Source organism: Crocuta crocuta, unplaced genomic scaffold (assembly GCF_008692635.1).
Source record: "Crocuta crocuta isolate KB4526 unplaced genomic scaffold, BGI_CrCroc_1.0 scaffold260, whole genome shotgun sequence".
In the NCBI taxonomy this organism is placed as follows: domain Eukaryota; kingdom Metazoa; phylum Chordata; class Mammalia; order Carnivora; family Hyaenidae; genus Crocuta; species Crocuta crocuta.
Window position 1 is genome coordinate 4,327,434 of NW_027527525.1, and position 19,460 is coordinate 4,346,893.

General features: G+C 45.7%; 1 protein-coding gene across 2 annotated transcripts in view; it reads right to left on the reverse strand.

The window, feature by feature from the left end:
- FER1L6 (fer-1 like family member 6) overlaps positions 1-19,460 on the reverse strand; it is a 121,617-nt gene that overhangs the window by 52,845 nt on the left and 49,312 nt on the right. For both annotated transcript variants that reach the window (XM_077764622.1, XM_077764631.1), the window contains exons 18-21: positions 15,507-15,684; positions 11,623-11,747; positions 6,549-6,683; positions 3,426-3,575 (exon numbers count right to left, since the gene is read on the reverse strand). In XM_077764622.1, the coding sequence (XP_077620748.1) occupies positions 3,426-3,575; positions 6,549-6,683; positions 11,623-11,747; positions 15,507-15,684 (588 nt within the window). The remainder of the gene's footprint in view (positions 1-3,425; positions 3,576-6,548; positions 6,684-11,622; positions 11,748-15,506; positions 15,685-19,460) is intronic.

A 19,460-nucleotide genomic window follows, 5' to 3' on the forward strand; every position in this document is an offset into this window, starting at 1 on the left:
CTTTGAGGGGGGACCCTCAGCATGAAGGATGAGAGGGAGGAAGAGGGAGGAAGGGGGAGGGGGACCCTCAGCGTGGAGGGAGGGAGGACCACGGGACCCAGAGAGCCAAGCCCTCAGGGGGCCTGTAGGGATCAGTCACCTAGCCCTTCACTGAGGGACTAGGGGACTCAGTCTCAGAGCTCTTCAGGCAGCTTCATGTCCTGAAACGAGCAGCTGACTGAATCCCAGTCAGTTAACCCTGAGCCTCAGTCTCCTGACATATAAAATGGGAGCCTTGAACTAGATCTGTCTTTCCCAGCCATTCCTCTACTGCGTTTATCACCTGTACTTTTGCCCAGTGAACATTTTCATTAGGCATATTTTGTTTTTAAAAAGGGAACTTTATGATGCTAAGTAAGCAAGTACCACTTGCCGTAAATGAAAAGCAACTTTAAAGATAAAACCAATGAAAACAAAGCAGGTTATTGGAATATGTTCTGAGAAACATTTCTTACACTTTCTTTTCACTATATTTGGACTGGTATCCCAAGAAGCAGACTTTGGGAAATGTTCTTCTTGGTAATGTTGACCTTTTTTTAAAGGCACTGAGACTGAAGCCTGTGCTCTTTCTTAGAAAGGAAGGTTGCAAGTGAAGAGAGGTATTCTAGATGGATCGGCATCAAACTGGAATTTCTGCTGGAAGTAGTTATAAGGATCAAAAGGGGCAAAACTCCATTTGCCACAATAAGGATGGACCTTGAGAGTATCATGCTAAGTGAGATGTCAACAGAGAGAGACAAATAGCATATGCTCTCACTTTCATGTGGAATCTAAAAAAGCCTAACTCATAGAAACAGTGTGTAGACTGGTGGTTGCCATGGGCAGGGGGTGGGAGATGGGGTGGGGGAAATTGGGAGATACTGGTCAAAGGGTACAGACTTCCAATTATAAGATGAATAAGTTCTAGGGATCCAGTGTACAGCATGGCGGGAGGTATAGTTAACTTGGATACTTGAAAGTTGCTCAGATACACACAAAAAAGGTGATTATGTGAGGTTGGATAGCTATGTGGGATGGATTTGATAACTAACTTTTATTGTGGTAATCATTTCATAATATGTACTCTATGAAATAATCATGTTGTGTACCTTATATGTATACAGTTTTATATGTCAGTTATATCTCAGTAAACCTGGGGGTGTGGGGGAGGGCAAAACTCCCTCTATACTGATTTGATATTATTTCATGCTCTACCTGCTTTCAACGTAAAATCAGTCATTGAATGCCTAAAATTGACTGGACTTCCACTTGAGGAAAGACGGGATCAGCTGGTTTTGAAGGTCATTTTCAGTTCTAACAGCAAATGTTTCTGTGTAATACACATCCATCTGGTGGAAGCTGGTTTTATTAGAATCTTTCTTGGTTTATCATCCTGGATCCTGAACCTACAACTTGTAAGACAAAAATGTTTCTAGTCCTCACTCCTACCCTCCGAGGCTGCAGCCATTATGGGGCTGGAGCCAGTGCCCGAATTCCTGCGACTCCCTCCTCTTAGGGCTCACTTAGCTCCAGTTCCCCCAACAGAGAGCTCACTCTTTCTCTAAGGCAACCATTCCATCCTTGGGTGGATACATCCTTGCAGCACCCAAGTGCTGTCTTGGGTTACCTGAGGGGCTCAGTTGGTTGAGCATCTGACTCTTGATTTCTGCTCAGGTCATAATCCCAGGGTCATGGGATTGACCCCCACGTTGGGCTCTGTGCTGGGCATGGAGCCTGCTTAGGATTCTCTCTCTCCCTCTCTCTCTCTCTCTCTCTCTCTCTCCCCCCCCCGCCATTATTCCCCACTCGTGTTCTCTTTCTCCCTAAAAAATATAACAATAAAAAAATTAAAAATTCTGCCTTAACTGTAGCAAAAACCAGACCACAAAGTGGGGTGACTCTTTGAACTCACCCCTGTAGCCATATGCAACTCCCAGGCTGCAGATGTGGGCAGTCTGGATTTGAATACAAGGTTGTCTAGCCTCTCGGCTGATCCTGGCCCGTCATGCTTTCCAGCCTCTCCAGCACTCAGGGGAATCAATCAGTCTACCTGGATTCTAGGTCCTGACCTGCTGCTTTAAACAAATCACTACCTCTCTACACAGCTCAGCTTCTTCACCTGAAATAAATAGGTGGGACTAGACATTTTACTTTAATATTATATGACATATTACTACTACTAATAAAATACATGGTATTAGTTGAGTGTTTATTCCATGCCAGGCACTTTCAGGAGACTGATCATCCTCATTTTGCAAGTGAAACAGAGAGATTAAGTAGCTTACCCAAGGTCACATACTCCTCAAGTGGTGGAAATGAGATCCACACCCATGGGATCCGACTCCATTACCTTCCTTCTCCCTCATCTCTATGTTAGGAGTGCTTGCTTTCTCAGTTCTCTACCATGTGAACATTTTCTAATGGGATTTCTGAAAAATAGGCTTATGTATAGAGGAATTGGTCTGACCCAAAGGTGTCATGCCACCTACCTTAGTGAATGCAATGGTCTCTGAAACAGTCCCCCGGGGCCTGCCACTTTTTCTCCAGGACTTCTACATGTCCCATCTGGTTTTCACTGGATAGTCAGACCGGAGAGTCTCAGCTTTCTGCCCCAGTGTCCTGCCTCTGTTTTCTGGAAAAGTCTTCTGAGGCACATGTTCATAATTTCCCCTATGTCTTAGTGGGACTGATTAAGAGCTCCCTGTCTACAGGGAGCTATGTGATGCAGTGTAAGGAGCAAAAAGCTTTGAAGGTCTCAAGTTCAGGTGCACCTGGGTGGCTCATTTGGTTCAGCATCTGACTCCTGATTTCGGCTCAGGTCATGATTTCAGGGTCATGAGATGGAGCCCCACGTCAGGCTCTGTGCTCAGTGTGGAGCCTGTTTGGAATTCTCTCCACCTGCCCTCCTTACTGTCTCTTAAAAAAAGGTTTCAGTTCAGGTCTTAGCTGCATGATGAGGGAGGGCAGACAACTGCACTAAGCCTCAGTTTACAATGTGGAAAATGGGACTCCTAACGCCGATCTCAACAGGCTTGAGGGAGGTCTATGTGATGAAAGTTACATGAGGCACTGAATGTCCCACATGGTACGTGCCCACAAGTTTGCTCCCTTCCTCCCTCATACCCTCTCATAGTCTGTATGAACCCCAGACTTTGCATATAGGGCTGCTCAAGTATTGCTGGCCAAACCCATAAAGAGTTTTCATCCTGGGACTCTCACCTATCCATCACAGGGGGTCTAGAAATAGCCTGTGACACCTGAATTCATAAGTGGCAGCTCCCGGATCCCGAGAAGGAGACCCCTCCAGACACAGGACAGCAGAGAGTGACCAGGCACAGCTTTATGGAAGTGCTCTGGCCAGGAAGACAAGGTAGACGGCTGGTGCAGACGACTTCCGGCTTGCTTACCTGCAGCAGTTCAAATACAGCAAGGAGGTCCCCTCCAGAGAGGCTCCCACAAAAGATGGGGTGATAGCACAGCCTGGGTGGCTCATAGTCCTCGTCAGCCAGCTTCACAACAGGAGCAGCCACTGTGGCCCCCAAATATTCTGGCTTCCCCTAAGGCAAAAAGAAAAGAATTTGTCTCTGGTGGTTACCAACCTGCTTCTGACCTGCATGAGTGCACTTTAAAAAATAATCTTGACAAAGCTGTCAGCCTCGTTGTCTCCCTCTTGCTACTATCTCACCCTCTTCTGCCAAGCGCCTCTTATCCCNCCATCTGGGCTCTGAGGGGAAACTTCTGGGCCCAAGGTTGTGACGGACTATCTCTCTTCTCAGCATACAGAGCTCAGTGGAAGAAAGTTAAAATAATCAGCTAGGGTAGACTTGAAGGGGAAAAGAAGAAATAAGGAGGCATCAAACATTCCAAATGCTCTCCAGGTCAGGACAACCACTGTGGTCAGGAACGTGAGCTTTGAAGTCCAGGCAAACCTGAGTCTGTGTTCCCAAATCTGCTACTTTCCAGCTCTACAGCCTTGGGCCATTTGCTTAACTTTTTTGAACCTCATGCCTTAAAAGGAATTACAAACAATACCTTTTAATGGGGCCATGAGAACTGACTTAATGATGTATGTGCTTTGCACAGTGACTTATATACATTGAGGGCTCAATACATGGTAATATGAGGAGGAGGAGGAGGACGATGATGATGAAGGTCAGTACATTCAGGTGATAAAGTGGCTCTGCTCTATTTTTCTTGGTAACAAAAGAGGCCATAAAGGTATTTTTATATGTATGTATGTATATGGGCCACAAGGTTCTTTAAGAACTATGAGCACCATCTCCTGCCTCTTCCAATACCTGCCCCCAAGAGCATGGGGCCACCTCCCCCCAGGAGCAGTGTGGGGCCAGGGCTTGAGGCCGCCTCCCCCAGGAGCAGCACAGGGGATGGGGGAGGGAGCTTGGGGCTGCTTCACCATTTATCTCGGGAATGGCTGGAATGTAAACTCCATGTGGCAGCATTGCCTGTTTTACACACTGCTGTGACCCCAGCGCAGGGCAGGCCCTCATTGCATATTTATGGAGTGAAAGCCATTGGGTTAATGACTTCAAAAGTACAAGGCCAGCGCCCACACTCTCTGGCTGAGGCCGGGTCTGTCAGCTGCCCAGCTCCACTGCCTTTGGATTCATAAACCAGCACTTGCATAGCCGGCTGTAGAGACAGCCTTGGCTGAGGTAGAAACGGTGTTGACTTTAAACTAATGATAATTTGATAATTTTATGATTATTTTTGACTTTGAAACAAAGCTGCCTGTTCGTGTCCACTGGTGGCATCAGAAGTGTCCCTCATACGGCAGAGCTGTGGCAAGACACAAGTCAAGGCACAAATGGTCTGATGTCGAACTATTTTGTCATGATCCTGGCTGGGAATCATTAAGTAAAATTGCCCTGGAAACAAAAGAATAAAGTTAAACCCAAGTAACTAATTTCCCAAATATAAACGCATTGCTTACAGAGGCAGCAGGCCCTAATGAAGGCACAAGCCACTGGAGGGTGTCGGAAAGCTCTAGACTGGGGCCACATTCTGGCAGAGTCAGAAGTAATCATCTGACCATCACCAGAGGTCTGTGGGCTCAGTGAAGCTGCCACCGGCAGCTGTAAACAGAACCTCCTGCATGTCTACGTGTATCTCTCCAGGAAGAAGAGGCAAAGTTTTCATATATTTTTTCACTCCTACTTTTCCTTTTCATTTCAATGTGAGAATGTAGGCTTGTTTTTCTATGAAGGGTCTGGCTTGGGTGGGGCCCAGGAGGGCAATCATAAAATAGGGCTCTGGAAGGGGTCTGAAAAGCAAAAGGAAATCCATGTAGCCCGGCAGGTTGGTTTAGGAGTTTGCAAAGACGCTTGACTATTGTTCCTGGTTTTCAAATAAAAAATACTTAGGATTGGAGCCATGATGTTAGCAACAAAATTTAAAAGGTATTTATCTTGTGGCTGTCTCTACAGAAAATTTATACTTTACGCACAACAGGGGAACTCGTTTTCTATAAATATACACAATTTGCAGCTCCAATTTATAGCTGGAGGAAGAGGGTGCAGAGAGAGTGACATGGAAAAGCAGAATGTGCATGTCGGAAGGGATACAGCCACACTGGCTACTCCCTCCCACGTGTGTAAGAAAGTCTGGACACAGGAGGCTAGGTTCAAGTTCTGGCTCTGCCTCCAGCTACTTGTGACCTTGAACACGGCATTTGACCTTCCTGGGCCTCTGTCTCCTTCTCCAGGAAGCAAGAGGTGGTTCATGCCCTCCAAAATCCCTGCTCACCTTCTATAATTCTCCCATCCTAATATCTTCTGACTTTGCATTAAGGTCAGAGCTGCCAGCATGCTTGAGGAGAAGGGAGCTTTAGGAAGGCTTCTTGGAATAGCTGTTTGTGCTTCTGCGACTTCCCAATGAAGTAAAGACATCAAAGAAAATAAATAAGCCCTTGCCTTTAGACTTTTTAATTAAAAAAATAATAATAAAATAAAAAAGTTTTGTCATGATAATTAAAAAAAAAAATCCTCCAGTAAGCTTTTGAATCTCAGTGGAGAACACAGACATCTTTGGAGAGGAAGAAGTTGGTTAACATCATAACAGAAATGGGATAGGGATGGGGGCGCCTGGGTGGCTTAGTTGGTTAAGCGTCCGACTTTCGCTTAGGTCATGATATCGCGGTTCGTGGGTTCGAGAGCCGCGTCGGGCTCTGTGCTGACTGCCAGNGTAAGCACCTCTGGTTTTCAAGAGGCCAGGACATTTTTACTCATCGTTTCTATTGAGCCACAATAGGACACGGCCGGGGGCTTTATACATGTATCTTATTCCTGAAGAAGCGTATTTCCACTGAAGTTTTGTGACCCGGATCCTATTCTAATTGCAAACTAATGGGAAATCTAAGTGAAAAGCCCTTTAGCAAAGCAAATGATCACCACCAATGTTCCTGGTTCTGTAAATCATCATTTCCCCAGAATGGCCTCCGGGCACCTCTCAAGTCCTGAGCAGTCGCAGGCTGGTTAGATAAAGTGCCCAGCCAGCACCGCGCGGACACTCACCACCGCGTCACTGTCATAGAGCTCCACCACCACCAAAGGCGGGGACTCCACCAGCTCCTTCTGGTCTCCATGCAGCACCAAGTCATTGAACAACAGCATCTGGTTCCAGGTTGGGGAGAGGGTCTGGGAAATGACCTGGAAGGTGGGGCCAAAAGAGAAGCAAAAGTTCATTCGACAGGGTTGTAGGGGGCAAGGTGCATTCATCCAACAGTTCCTTGTGGAGGGCAAAGAGAACACGTCCTTGTCATCCTTGCTCAGTCATTTAACATCCAAGTGACGACATAAGGTGATGTACTACCACTGGGTACTAGATGCTAGGGGATGCAGACCCCCCACCCCAGAGAGCTTACAGAAATTCATGAGTACAGCCCTGCAATGATTACCACCTCATTTCATACATAATTTCAACTCAATCCTCCCAACAGCCTCTGCCGGTCACACCAGCCCCCTCTGTTGAGCACTGTGTCCCAGCTGTGGTACTTTATATGCATGGCCTCATTCAAACTTCACACCCATCCTGGGAGGTGGATACAGTTATCTACTCATATATTATAGAGCAGAAAACCAAGGCTCACTTGTCTGGAGCCAGGAAGTGGTAGAACTGGGATTCAACCTGACTCATCTGGTACCAAAGCCCAGGCTGCTAGCTAGTCTCATGCAACCTCACCAAGTAGATGCTAATATTATCTCCATTTTATGGGAGGGCAAATTGAGGAGGAGGGCGATCTAGTGATTCTTCACTTCTGAGCAAATAAAATTTTGTCATCAAAAGTGGGGGTTAACTCTAATATTCCTTGTATGGAATTCTACTGTTTTGTGGATATTTGACTGCACTGAATTAGCCAGAGTCTTCAAAATAACCTTCATTATTTTGCATGACGTCTTTTCTTCTAAGATGGCAACTGCGACATTGGTAATTGGCTGTGTCCATCATATAGATGGAGACACCAAAGGACAGAGGACAGCAGTCTGTGTTATTGATTGGGAACCGTGAGTGCCTCACCCAAAAGTGGCTCACAGCCCCCTGCCAGGCCATTTGACTGCTACCCTCAAAAGGGGGTGTGTCATTGGTCTTGTATCCTCTACTCTAGTTATTTGGATGTTTGTACACCTGCCAGTTTCACAGAGCTGAAGACCGGGGTTGTCTGCAGGACGGGTGGGCTCTGCATTTGGGCAGAAACTAAGCTGTTAATGTGTGGGGCGAGTCTTGGGAAGATGCCATGTGGCACATTTCCCTCTTCCTCAGGCTGTGTGGACAAATGGGTGATTTCACAGGTGAACACAGCTCAATGGCTGCTGGGTCCTGGGGAATTTCCACACCCCCGTTGAACTACACCCTTACTTCTCACTGCGCATGCCAGAGGGGCCAGAGAAAGACCTAGCCTGGGCTAACTTCCCAGACTCCAAAGAATAAATCTGTCATTTCAGACTTTTGCATCAGGAAGCATCTCTAGTCAAGATGTTAAACCATTGGCACTGTGGTCAGAGAATTTTCTATTCTTCTTTATGTCAGTCATAAAATATGCATTCTACATTTCCTTCCTTTCTTGCTTTTTGCTTCTAGAGTATTTTATGCCTCAGACACAGTGATGGTTTTGACATAACATCTCAGAGAAAACCTTAACTTTTTGGACAGGAAAAAAAATGGCTTCGACTCACCTATGAACAGGAGTTATATAGTTGCGATGAAAAGTTATCTGGCATGGCTATCTGACATCACAAAGAAACCTGGGTTTTTACGTTGCTTTTAAAAATAGAAATGTGAACTCTTTTGCAGTAGGTACACAAAAATGTGATACCAAAGCAATTCATGATCCTCACAACATCTTTCCTATAGAACTATTTTGATGGCTTCCTTGGCACTTTGGGCTATAAATACCTCCTGATAAGATTCCAGAGGCCAGTATTCTTTCATTCAACATGTATTTATTAACACATTCAGCATACGATGTGCCAGGCACAGTACGAGGCACCAATATGACATCCTGAGTATAACAGGTGCTCAAGAGCTATTCACATGAATAAACGAATGGATACTGGCCTATCCTCAGAGTTGTTCCCATGAGTATAAGGCAATGTGGCCACTTTCAAAAGGTACTAAAAGGCTCACCCAAACAAAAATACATTGTCTCACTTCTCTGCCAAGGTGCCCATGACTAGCTCCCCTTCTTCGGGGCTTCATTAAGGAGCTCTGCATTGTGACTGTTTGATGACTTTGGGAGACTTTGGTAGCACCTAGCTAATACTTTGAAGAAGGAGTAAGAAACTCTGGATGTAGCATGGCTTTAGAATCAGATACCTCTGGAGTGGAACCTTAGTTTCATCACTTGCCTCTGTCCAACTGGCGCAGGCGATTTAACCCCTGTGAACCATAGTTTCCCTTGTGTAAATGGAGCTAGTGCCTACCTTGTCAGTTTGTTATGACCACTGTCTTAGATAAAGCGTATTAAGGGCCTGGCACACAGTAGGTGCTCAGTGAGTGCCTGTTCCCCATCTGACTCGACCCTACCACACCACTGATGAATAAGTAAGCAGTTACTGCACACCTGGTGCACTGGGTACTCATGTCTCACAAGAGACCGTCCATGTCCCCAGGACTCTGATCACTGGAAATCTCAGGCTCCACACTCCCCTCCCTCTGTCATGTCCTCTCCTGTCTTCTGAGGCTCTTCTCAAGCCACTCAGTCCCTCTCCCCTTCTGTCTCCAAAGCCTTCTCTTTGGGGAGCTGTCTCCCTTTCCCTTGATACTTTGGTCACCATGAGATTTCTCAATCCCAATCCTCAGTGGCCTCTGGAATAACTAGGTGTCCCTTCTGAAATATTTCAGATCAGTATGTCACTTTCGAGAGGACCGGTTGCGGGACCAGCCCTGCCAAGACTGCTCCCCCTGAGCTCGGTGTGGTCAGTTCAGACACGTGCTACCTGGTGAACAGTGCAGCTCAGCTAGGACCGCGGGGTCAGCTTTCCCCGTCACGAAGGGTGCGAGAACGGGCACGTCACACACAGCCTCCGAGGCAGCATGACACTGAGATGGCAGAGGGAATCAGAACCCTTGCTCACCCCAGTGGAAAGCAAAGTGGCTTTGTAAGTGGACCAAGGTGGGTTTCCATTTTGGCTCGACCGCCTTCTATCTATATAGTCCTTGAGCCTTCCCTTCTCACCTGCCCAATAGGGACGCTGATAACATCCACCTTTAGGCTGCCGTGAGATGTAGTAAACAACACATATAAAATGCTTACCATTATGCCTGCATATTGGGAGCTTTTGATAAATGGCAGGCATTATTACTGACAAAAATTAGGTACTTGGTTCAAAAGTATAGAGACAAAGTCCAGGGCTCAACAGAAGCTATTTTCCCTTTCAAATGATTATTTGATAATTGCCATTTGTTCCTTTGAGATATGAGTCCAAATCAAATGAGGCTATTGTATAGAGAGGCAAAATAGGAAGATAATCCCATAGCAGCCCTGAGCTCACTCAAACCCCTTCCCCACCCAGGGCTCAAGATCACCAGGGCCTGGAACCCCACCATTTTGTGGCAGATGGAGGAAGGCCCCGGGGAGAATTCTCCTCGCTTCTGGTGGGAAGCCTCAGTGACAATAATAAGGAGTCACATAGAAGCAGTTACAAGCAAGGCATTGTCCTGGGTGGTTTACCCTCTGGGAAATATATACAATGTCATCATTGTGAGGCCTTTGTTTAAGGTCACACAACCAACAAATGGAAGAGCTTGGATCTAAACCCAAACAATATGGCTCCAGAGTCTATACTCTAACCACTGAGCTAGGCACTACCCCTCAAGGCACAGAGATGAGAGAGTAGTCTGGAGTCTCCATGTTTTATGTGTTCTCATGCTCCTTCACTAAGTGAGGATGGAGTCACCTTCCTTCTGGGGTCTCTCTTGACTCCCCCCTCCCACAGAACTAACCCCTCTCCTGTGGCTCTCGGAAGACTTTGTATAGCCCCACATCATAGGGTATTTCATGGTGCAGCCCCCGAGCCCAGCAAGCACCTGTCACAGAGCAAGAACTCCGCAGCTGCTGGAGAAATGGACAAAATGATCTCGGTCTCCGTGTCACAAATCAAACACAATCTCCCAGGTCACAGGCCTTTCTTTGGAGAGAAATGTCAGCCTGTGTAACATTAGGCAATATAACAGGCTCCATTCATCAATCACTTTATACACTTAACTTTGGGCTTCTTCACAACAGCCCTATTTTAAGATGACAGATGGAGGTTTAGTGAGTGAATGGAGGCCAGAGAGTAGATGAGCTAGAACATAACCTCAGGTCTCTTTGGGCCCTTGGTGTTTGTCTTAACTCCCAAAGATGAGCAAATCCTTTGTGAACTCTCCTCTCTCAGAACAGGAATCCTCAAGGAACAAAGTCAGGCCTTGGAGAATACGATCTAATGGGAAAAGCATCCAATTGGACGTCCTCTGATTAGGGTCCCTTCCACTTTTCGGCACTCAGTGTATAGGAAAGGGAGAGAGCCCAGAGCAAAGTGGTATAGACCCAATTCCTTTAATCCTCACACCATCCATTAGGAAGTAGTGTTTTCCAGAGTGAGACACCACATTGCACAGTTGAAAGTGTGCAAAGTCCCCCAGCTGGTGAGTAGAAAGAAACAGTGCTACGTCTAGGGCTCCCTGACCATAAAGCTGGGAAACGTTCCTCCCCACCAAGACCCCTCAATAAGGGCTGGATCATAAGCCTCATGCGGCAGTATCTGTGTGCTGTTTTCTCATGTGTTTGTTCCCTCACTGAACTCGGCCTTGTGCCCAGCACTTGGGCAGGTGCACTAGATGTGCCAGGTTTCCCTTCTCCTCCTCATCCCTCTTCCCCACCCCCTTCCTTCACCTCAGGTACATGCTCTCTTGGCTGCAGGACAATGGGTCACATTGGAACAAGACACATTCTGCATGGCGATCCTTCCTTATACATGTGCTTTGGCGTCTGAAATCTACATACCCAGAGACACAGGTATTTGCAACATGCCCCTGTTCTCTTTGCGGTGCTCTACTACAGATCAGCTGTGGGCTGCAGGAAGAAGGCAGATGGGCTTCCCTGGTTACCTTTGTGGTCTGGCAGTGGGAAAGGAACGTGACTTTGGCAAAGGGGTCTGAGAGTCCATTGCTGTCCGCTGCGATGAGGCCCCGGGCTTGATACATGTGCGCTCTCAGCTGAAAGACATGCCGGGCTGTGGACAAGTGGAAATAGGCAGGCGTCAGTGGGCTCTTCCCAACAGTGAGTACAACAGGTGTCTGTGCACTGTTGTGAATCTGTGAGTGTCCGGAGGCCAAGAGTGGGAGCACCACCCGCCTCTGAGACTGAAACAGAAGCAGTGAAGACAGGGGAAGAGGGGGTACCTATGGGGTACTTCGGAGCCACGCATTCTCCTTGGCATCTTCACCACATCATGGGTTTTGATTTTCATAACAACCTTAGAATTACATATATAATCATCCCCATATATGTATGAGGGAAATGGCTCACAAAAAAGGCTACAGAAATTTCCCAAGTTTGCAGAGCTATCAAATGCCAGAGCCTGGATTTCATTTCTGTCAGATTCCAAATTCACCTTCTCTTTCTTATCATTTACTTTTGAGAGAGAGACAGAGTGCAAGCAGGCAAGGGGCGGGCAGACACACACACACACACACACACACACACACACACACACACACACAGAATCCAAAGCTCCAGCAAAGCTGTCAGCACAGAGCCCGATGCAGGGCTCAAACTCCATAGACTGCAAGATCATGACCTGAGCCGAAGCTGGACACTTAACCAACTGAGCTGCCCAGGCGCCCCTCTAAAAGACCACATTTTGTTTTAGTAATTCTCTAGTTTCCACTGGCCCACATGCACGTGTGTGTGTAAGAAAGGGGCTGCTCCACTAATAGCTCTTGCTTCCATAAACTCTTGAGTCAACCATGCATCCATTCTTTTTAAAAAAAATTTTTAACGTTTATTTATTTTTGAGACAAAGAGAGACAGAGCATGAGCTGGGGAGGGGCAGAGAGAGAGGGAGACACAGAATCTGAAACAGACTCCAGGCTCTGAACTGTCAGCACAGAGCCTGATGCGGGGCTCGAACCCACGGACCACAAAATCATGACCTGAGCCGAAGTCAGATGCTTAACCAATTGAGCCCCCCAGGTGCTCCAACCATTCATCCATTCTTCCATTCAGCCAGCCAATGTCATCTTGAGTGCCTACTGTGTACCAGGAACAGTCTGGTCTAAGGATTGCGAAGTGGCTAAGACAGTCCCTGCCCTCTGCTGTCGGGGAGCTCCAGGAAGAGAGCAGAATATAAGACAAGCATCTACATCTCAGTGACAGGAGGCCAGGGACTGGCATCCTGTCAAACTACAAGCAGAGGACATGGAGGTTAAAGGCAGGAGTGAGCGCATCTGTTGACGGGATGGGAGCAGACAGGGCTGCAGGTGAGGGCAGATGAGGGTTGAGTGGCAGAGTCCCAAGTAAGAGTTGACTTGTCATATTCCTGGGTTCGTGGGACTTTGTAAGGCCCGTCTTGTTTTTTATGTTCACTTCCTCCTTTTTACCCCCTTTCCCACCCCTGTTTCCTGTCTCCCCCAAAGGCAATATTATACTGTGTTCAGGGTATCAGTGTTTTGTGCTGATGTAGGATACAGAAACTCTTACATACCAATTTGACTAGCCCTACTTTGTTAAAATAAGGGTGCAGATACCACCTCGTCTTCCCCCCCAGGCCATTCCTAGGCTTATGTCACACAGGCCTGTACATGGGCTCATACAAAGTTACTAACCCTCTTGGTGCCTTTGTTTTCCTCACCTATAAAATGGGGGTAATAATAGTTCTTCAGAGGGTTAATGTAGGAGATCAAAGGATAAGGTGCCTGACACAGAGGAAGAACTTTATAAGTGCTATGAGGATGCTGGTATGGCTGTTACTATTGTTCATTGTAATGTGACCTGTGGTGGTGGCAGCTGGGGCCACCTGGGTGTCCCTCAGAGCCACATATGCAGCCACATACAGCACTAGGGGGAAACTTTTATTTGGTCAAGGTTTTTGTTTTTCTGAAATCTCTTACCAACTCTGTTCCTTAGGCTAATAAAGTCAGTTTCCTCTTAGCTCTCACAATATGGTGGTCCATGTCTTGTTTTGTAGTTCATTTTCTACAAATGTGGTTGGTAGAGATGTGTCTGATTGCCCCCACTTAAGTGACAGATGACCCCTCTCTCGTTTCTACATCCTCCACTAGTTTTCCCACCATGCCTGCCACATGTAGGTACAAACTAATGATTGGTTGGATGGATATTTTCTGAAGCACAAAGTGAGTGAAGAAACAAAATTCTCCAGTGGGTTTGGAAGGCAGCCAAAGCCATCAACGTCAGTGCACAGCAGAGAAAGTTTATTAGGTCACTCCATGAAAATAACACACTGCAGAGGATTAGAAAGCTCTTGAAAAAGTCTTTCTTCTCCTTTGAACTGTTAGTCGCTAGGACAGCAAATATGTCTGGGTACCTTAGATCTCCAGAGATAGTATTTTAGAAATATGAAGATAACTTGATATGGGTGTCTTTCACCCAAAGATGAAATCTCTTTATCCTTTTTTAACTGTTTTAATGTTTGTTTATTTTTGAGAGAGAGAAACAGACTGTGAGTAGGGGAGAGGTGGAGAGAGAGGGAGACATAGAAGCCGAAGCAGGCTCCAGGCTCTGAGCTGTCAACACAGAACCTGACACAGGGCTTGAACTCATGAACTGCGAGATCATGACCTGAGCCAAAGTCAGATGCTTAACCAGCTGAGCCACTCAGGTGCCCCAAGATGAAACCTCTTTAAAGACAGGATGAAAAGCAATGGAAGTAAAGCAGAGTCTAGAGAAGTTGACTTCATTATTTACTAGCTGTGTGATGTTGGGCAATTCCCAAGCATTTCTGATGCATCCTTTCTCCCTCTGTAAAATGAAGAAACTGCCCAGGACTTATGTGACAAGAAAATTCAATATAATGTATAAAGTAGATGGAACAATGCTTGGTACATGGAATGGGCCATGCATTTTCCAAAAAGACAGGGCTGAGCTGTCCTCATTCTTATGCATTGACCCTGGGCACAGAAATCATGAGCTGAACTACTGGATAAACATCCTTAGAGCCTTCTAACTATTGAACCACTTAGATTCCACTGGCACTTAAGGTCAACCGACATCAGACGAGTCTTGGGTAACAAAGAAAGCCTGGATTTGTGGACAATTCTGTGCTTCCAACAATGGTTCAATTTAAAACTTAACTTCAGTTGAAGTGAAGGCAAAACTGTCATCTACTCTGTCTTAGTTCCCAGCAAAGAACCTGCAAATTGAAGCAATTTGGAAACAGAAAGCAAATTGCAACTATAAGTCATTAATATTTATAATAAAATCCAAAATGATATGAAAATGTAAACATAGTGGCCCTCATAGAGGAAAGGATTACATAAAGCATGCTGAATTTCTCAAAGTGACCACGTCGGAAACCAAGCTGAAGAAATACCAGGGACCCCAGGGATACCAGTTCCCATTGGGTCATTACTGGCAATTGCAAATGCCCACTGTTTACAGGTCAAAACCCTAGTGCCATGTATAAGGAACTGCACATGTCATAAGAACACACTGATGTGTTTTTAAAAGGCACCTTCTGCTTCAAGCAAACTCAGTCCATATAATCTGCCTACAAAAACACTCAACTGCAATTCTCTCCATTAGCAGAAAAACATAAACATTTACTCCAGATGTATTTAATGATTTCCCCTTATTCTTTTGAGATGGGGCAATTGGAAGGTAAGGAAGAAAATTAAGAAACTGTATTTTAAAAGGGAAATGAGTTTATCCTAAAATAATGTGCAAACAGCCCATGCATGTCACCCTCCTCATTGTTTTCTCCGAAGCCCGATGGAGACACCTAATGACCTTCTTTGTTGGGTGGGCATCATACCTGGGTAGAGCAGGCTGGTTGGGGGTTGAGGGGTTCCGGCCACTTTGGAAGACATCTCTGCTTCATAGCCTGCTGGCAAGTTGTCCAAAATGGCACTGGAGTGTCTGGTGGAGCCCAGCCACAGGTACACGTCGACCTTTGCTTGCACGGACCAACCAGCCGGCCGTTTTCCAGGAAGCTGGGGAAAGGTTATGAGGAAGACCACTTGGTTAGGAGGAGGCTCACTCTTTGAGAAAAGGGGTCCTGTGGATCTGGGGACACAGCCAGGGAGGATATTCAGAGAGCAGTTCTCAGGACATAATTTTTTTTAATGTGTATTTGTGAAAGAAAGGGCAAAAACTGGGGAGGAGCAGAAAGAAGGGGACAGAGGATCCCAAGCAGGCTCCATGCTGACAGCAGACAGCCGGGTGCGGGGCTCGAACTCACAAACTGTGAGATCATGACCTGAGTCGAAGTTAGACGTTTAACTGACTGAGCCACCCAGGTACCCCGTAATCTTATATCAAAATGAGACTGATGGACTCCAGTTGCCATCATGCATGATCCCAAAGGAGGCTCCAGGTTTAGTGGGCCTGAAGCTTAAATAGGCACTTCTGAGCCCTGGCTCATTTAAATCTACCAGGAAGGTATTATTATTACCGCTGTTTGTATATATGAGGAAACTTGGACTCAGAGAGGCTAAAGAAGAGCCCTTAGATCACTCAGCTTTCAAGTGACAGACCCGGAACCAAAACCCAGAGGAGACACTTCCAGATCTAGATGCTGGACTCTGTACCCCCATAGCTTGCCTCTTCCCACACTGAGTTGAAATCCCCCTTCCTAGAACTTCCAAGCACCTGGAATCCCAACCCAAACACAGCTTCTACCTCTTTGCTTCCTTCAGAGGGACTCACGTGCTTCTTTCATAGGCCAGCCCCCCTGTGCTTGAAGGAACTTACCAGCCCTACCATGTCCTTTCTTCCTGGCTTAACCATCTCTAGTCCCTTCATCGCTTCCTCATGCAACGTCGCTTCAAATTCTCCTTCTACCCTGCATGCTCTTCTTTGCATGCACTCCAATTTGGATTTATATTTATGTTTGTTGGAATCTGTGTGTTCACGTATTAGCATAGGTGGCTTGAGTCTGTGCGCATACAGATGTACGTGTGTGGGTGCATGTGTTCTCAAGATGTGGAGGATATAACTCGGTGTAGTATGGCTTCTTTATTCCTCAGTCACCAGGATTAGGGGATTCCTTCCCCATTAAAGGAGTCCCAAACCCCAGACTTGGCTGTGTTCAGAATTGCGGCCAAGACCTTCATTTTTAGAGTGGCTACCTCTCCAGATTTTGTTGACTCTCCTAAGTGTCACCTAGTGTTTCTTAGGATTTCCTATCAAAATTGTCCACTTTCTTCGGCACCACTTATTTTCCAGAAGGAATCACAAAATCCTACATGAGAGGCTACAGTTTGCTCTGACAATTTCCAAGGCACCCATGCTTGGAATTCATGAAACCATGAATTTGAAACCCAAATTCAGCATGGTTTTTTACCTTTCTCTCTTGCTCTGTAGGTCCCTTAAGTGGATTTTCAGCAACTCAATTCAGCAACCACCTGAAGGGCCATTAGGCCTTACTAAAGCAGTGGGGTCAGGAAGGCGTCATAATGACTATGACACACTCCCGGGCCTCCCTTCATTGGCTCACAAGGAGACCGACTTGCACTCCTTTATTTAAATACAAGGTCAAGGGTAAGAAAGAAACTGCTAAGGGAGCAGAGAAGTAGCAGCAAGTGTCTCTATCTTTTCTTTATGAACCAAATGTTTTACTGGGCTTTAATGGGTACTTCAGGAGATGGACCAGTAGAGAAGCTATCCCAGGAAGAGGAAAGGCATGAACAAAGACACAGGGGTGGCAATTAACAGTGGTGATACAGGCTAATGTGTGGTGAGTGCTTACTCTGGGTCAGAAAGGGATTTGCTAAAAGTTTTCAGAAAAGAAAGAGCTGGAGCAGAGAATGACACAGATGAGGATGAGGAATCTTGCTCATTACGGGGATGAGCTCAGATTGTATTCTTTAGGGACTTGGATGCCGTTGTTTACTCAGCTTTAAAAAAAAAAACAAATAAGGTCATTTTGTTGTTGGCAAAGACAACCACTCTGCAACTCATAATTTTAAAAATTATAATAAGAAATAATTCTCAACTCACCACTTCTGTAATAAAAGTAATAATAATAATAGTTAAAATGCATTAAATTTGTCCAATAAAACAAATATTTATGAGAGCCTAAGGTTATTCTGTTGTAATAAAAAGTAATCCCTTTGCTATCTGTAGACATCACTAGGATATTGCTTCACAAAGGCAGGGATTTTTATCTATCCGTTCACTGTGAGGTCCCCACAAGAGTGCTTGGCATTCATGAAGTACTCAATAAATGCTTGTCAGGCTATTAATTTATGTTTCTAATAATAATCGTATTTTACACGTGCTGAGCACTTACCCTGTCCTAGGTCTTTCTCACGTTTCTCCCCACATACAGTGTTCTAGTACTTACATACTATTAATGAGCCATAGGTTATCATTCATCTTCATGGTGACTGAAAAGTAAGTATTTTTATTATGTGTACTTTGAAGATGTAGAAATGGGGGTTCAGAGAGGTTAAGATAATTGTCTACTGTCACAGAGCAAAGAGAAAATGACCTAGGACTCAATCCTGCTCTACCCCGCTCCAGAACCCATACTCTTAGCCAGGGCTCCTCACATACTGATCTATCTGCATGAAGTGCCTGGGCATCTGATTAAAATGCAAATTCTGGTTCAGTAGGTCTTGTGATTCTGCATTTCTCCCTCACGGTGCGGATGCTGCTGGTCTATGACCACAGTGTTAAGTATTTGAATAGCAAGACTTACTATCTGCCTCACCCCAAGCAGGTCTGATATCCTTTGCTTTCATCTTAAAGTAAAACAACAACAAACACGTCATTCACTCCCACTGCTGTGAAAACCTGGGTATGCGGATTCACGGTTAGGACCAGTACCTCAGCTAACATCTTGGGAAATGTTACATAAGGACCACTGCTGCACTCCTCAAGTTTGCAGTTTACACATCTTTCAAAAGATATACAAATTGAAATTGCTTGCAAGATGCTGCAGGATGTCTCACTCCAGAATCCCAGGTGGAATTCCTGCAACATTACTGAGTTGCAGTAACTTAACACATCTAAGTGCTTTCGGAAAGAGCATCTCATGTTCAACTGCAAATCATGTTTGGTCTGGGGTCTCTTTCCCTGACTCCCCTGCTTCCCCAGTTCCTTTTCTCTCTCATGTGCTCCTAAAGCCTGACCAGCCAGGACAATTTCTTTCCTTTTGAGAACAGCATGGTAAGGGGGAGGGAGGGGCAGAAAAAAATAATTAAAGAAACAAAAGTGCATTTGAAAACTATGATCACCAATGTATACAAATTGCATGAGACAGAATGCTATAGTCTTAGCCTCTCCCAAGCCCCACCCACCTCCTCCCGGGGTTATGGTGAATGCCAGCTGGCATTTAAAAACAAGGGAAGTCCCTATGACCCAGCAATAGAACGCTAGAAATTTACCCAAGGGATACAGAAATGCTGAGGCATAGGAGCACATGTACCCCAATGTTCATAGCAGCACTCTCCACAATAGCTAAAACATGGAAAGAGCCTAAGTGTCCATCAACAGATGAATGGATCAAGAAGATGTGGTTTATCTATACCATGGAATCCTACATGGCAATGAGAAAGAATGAAATCTGGCCATGTGTAGCAACATGGATGGACCTTGAGGGTGTTATGCTGAGCGAAATAAGTCAGGCAGAGAAGGACAAATATCATATGTTTGCACGTATAGGAGGATTAGGAGGAACTTAACTGAGGAACAAGGGGGAGAAGAAGGGGGGAAATGGTGGGGGAAAGGGAGAGAGGCAAACCATGAGAGACTCTTGAATGCT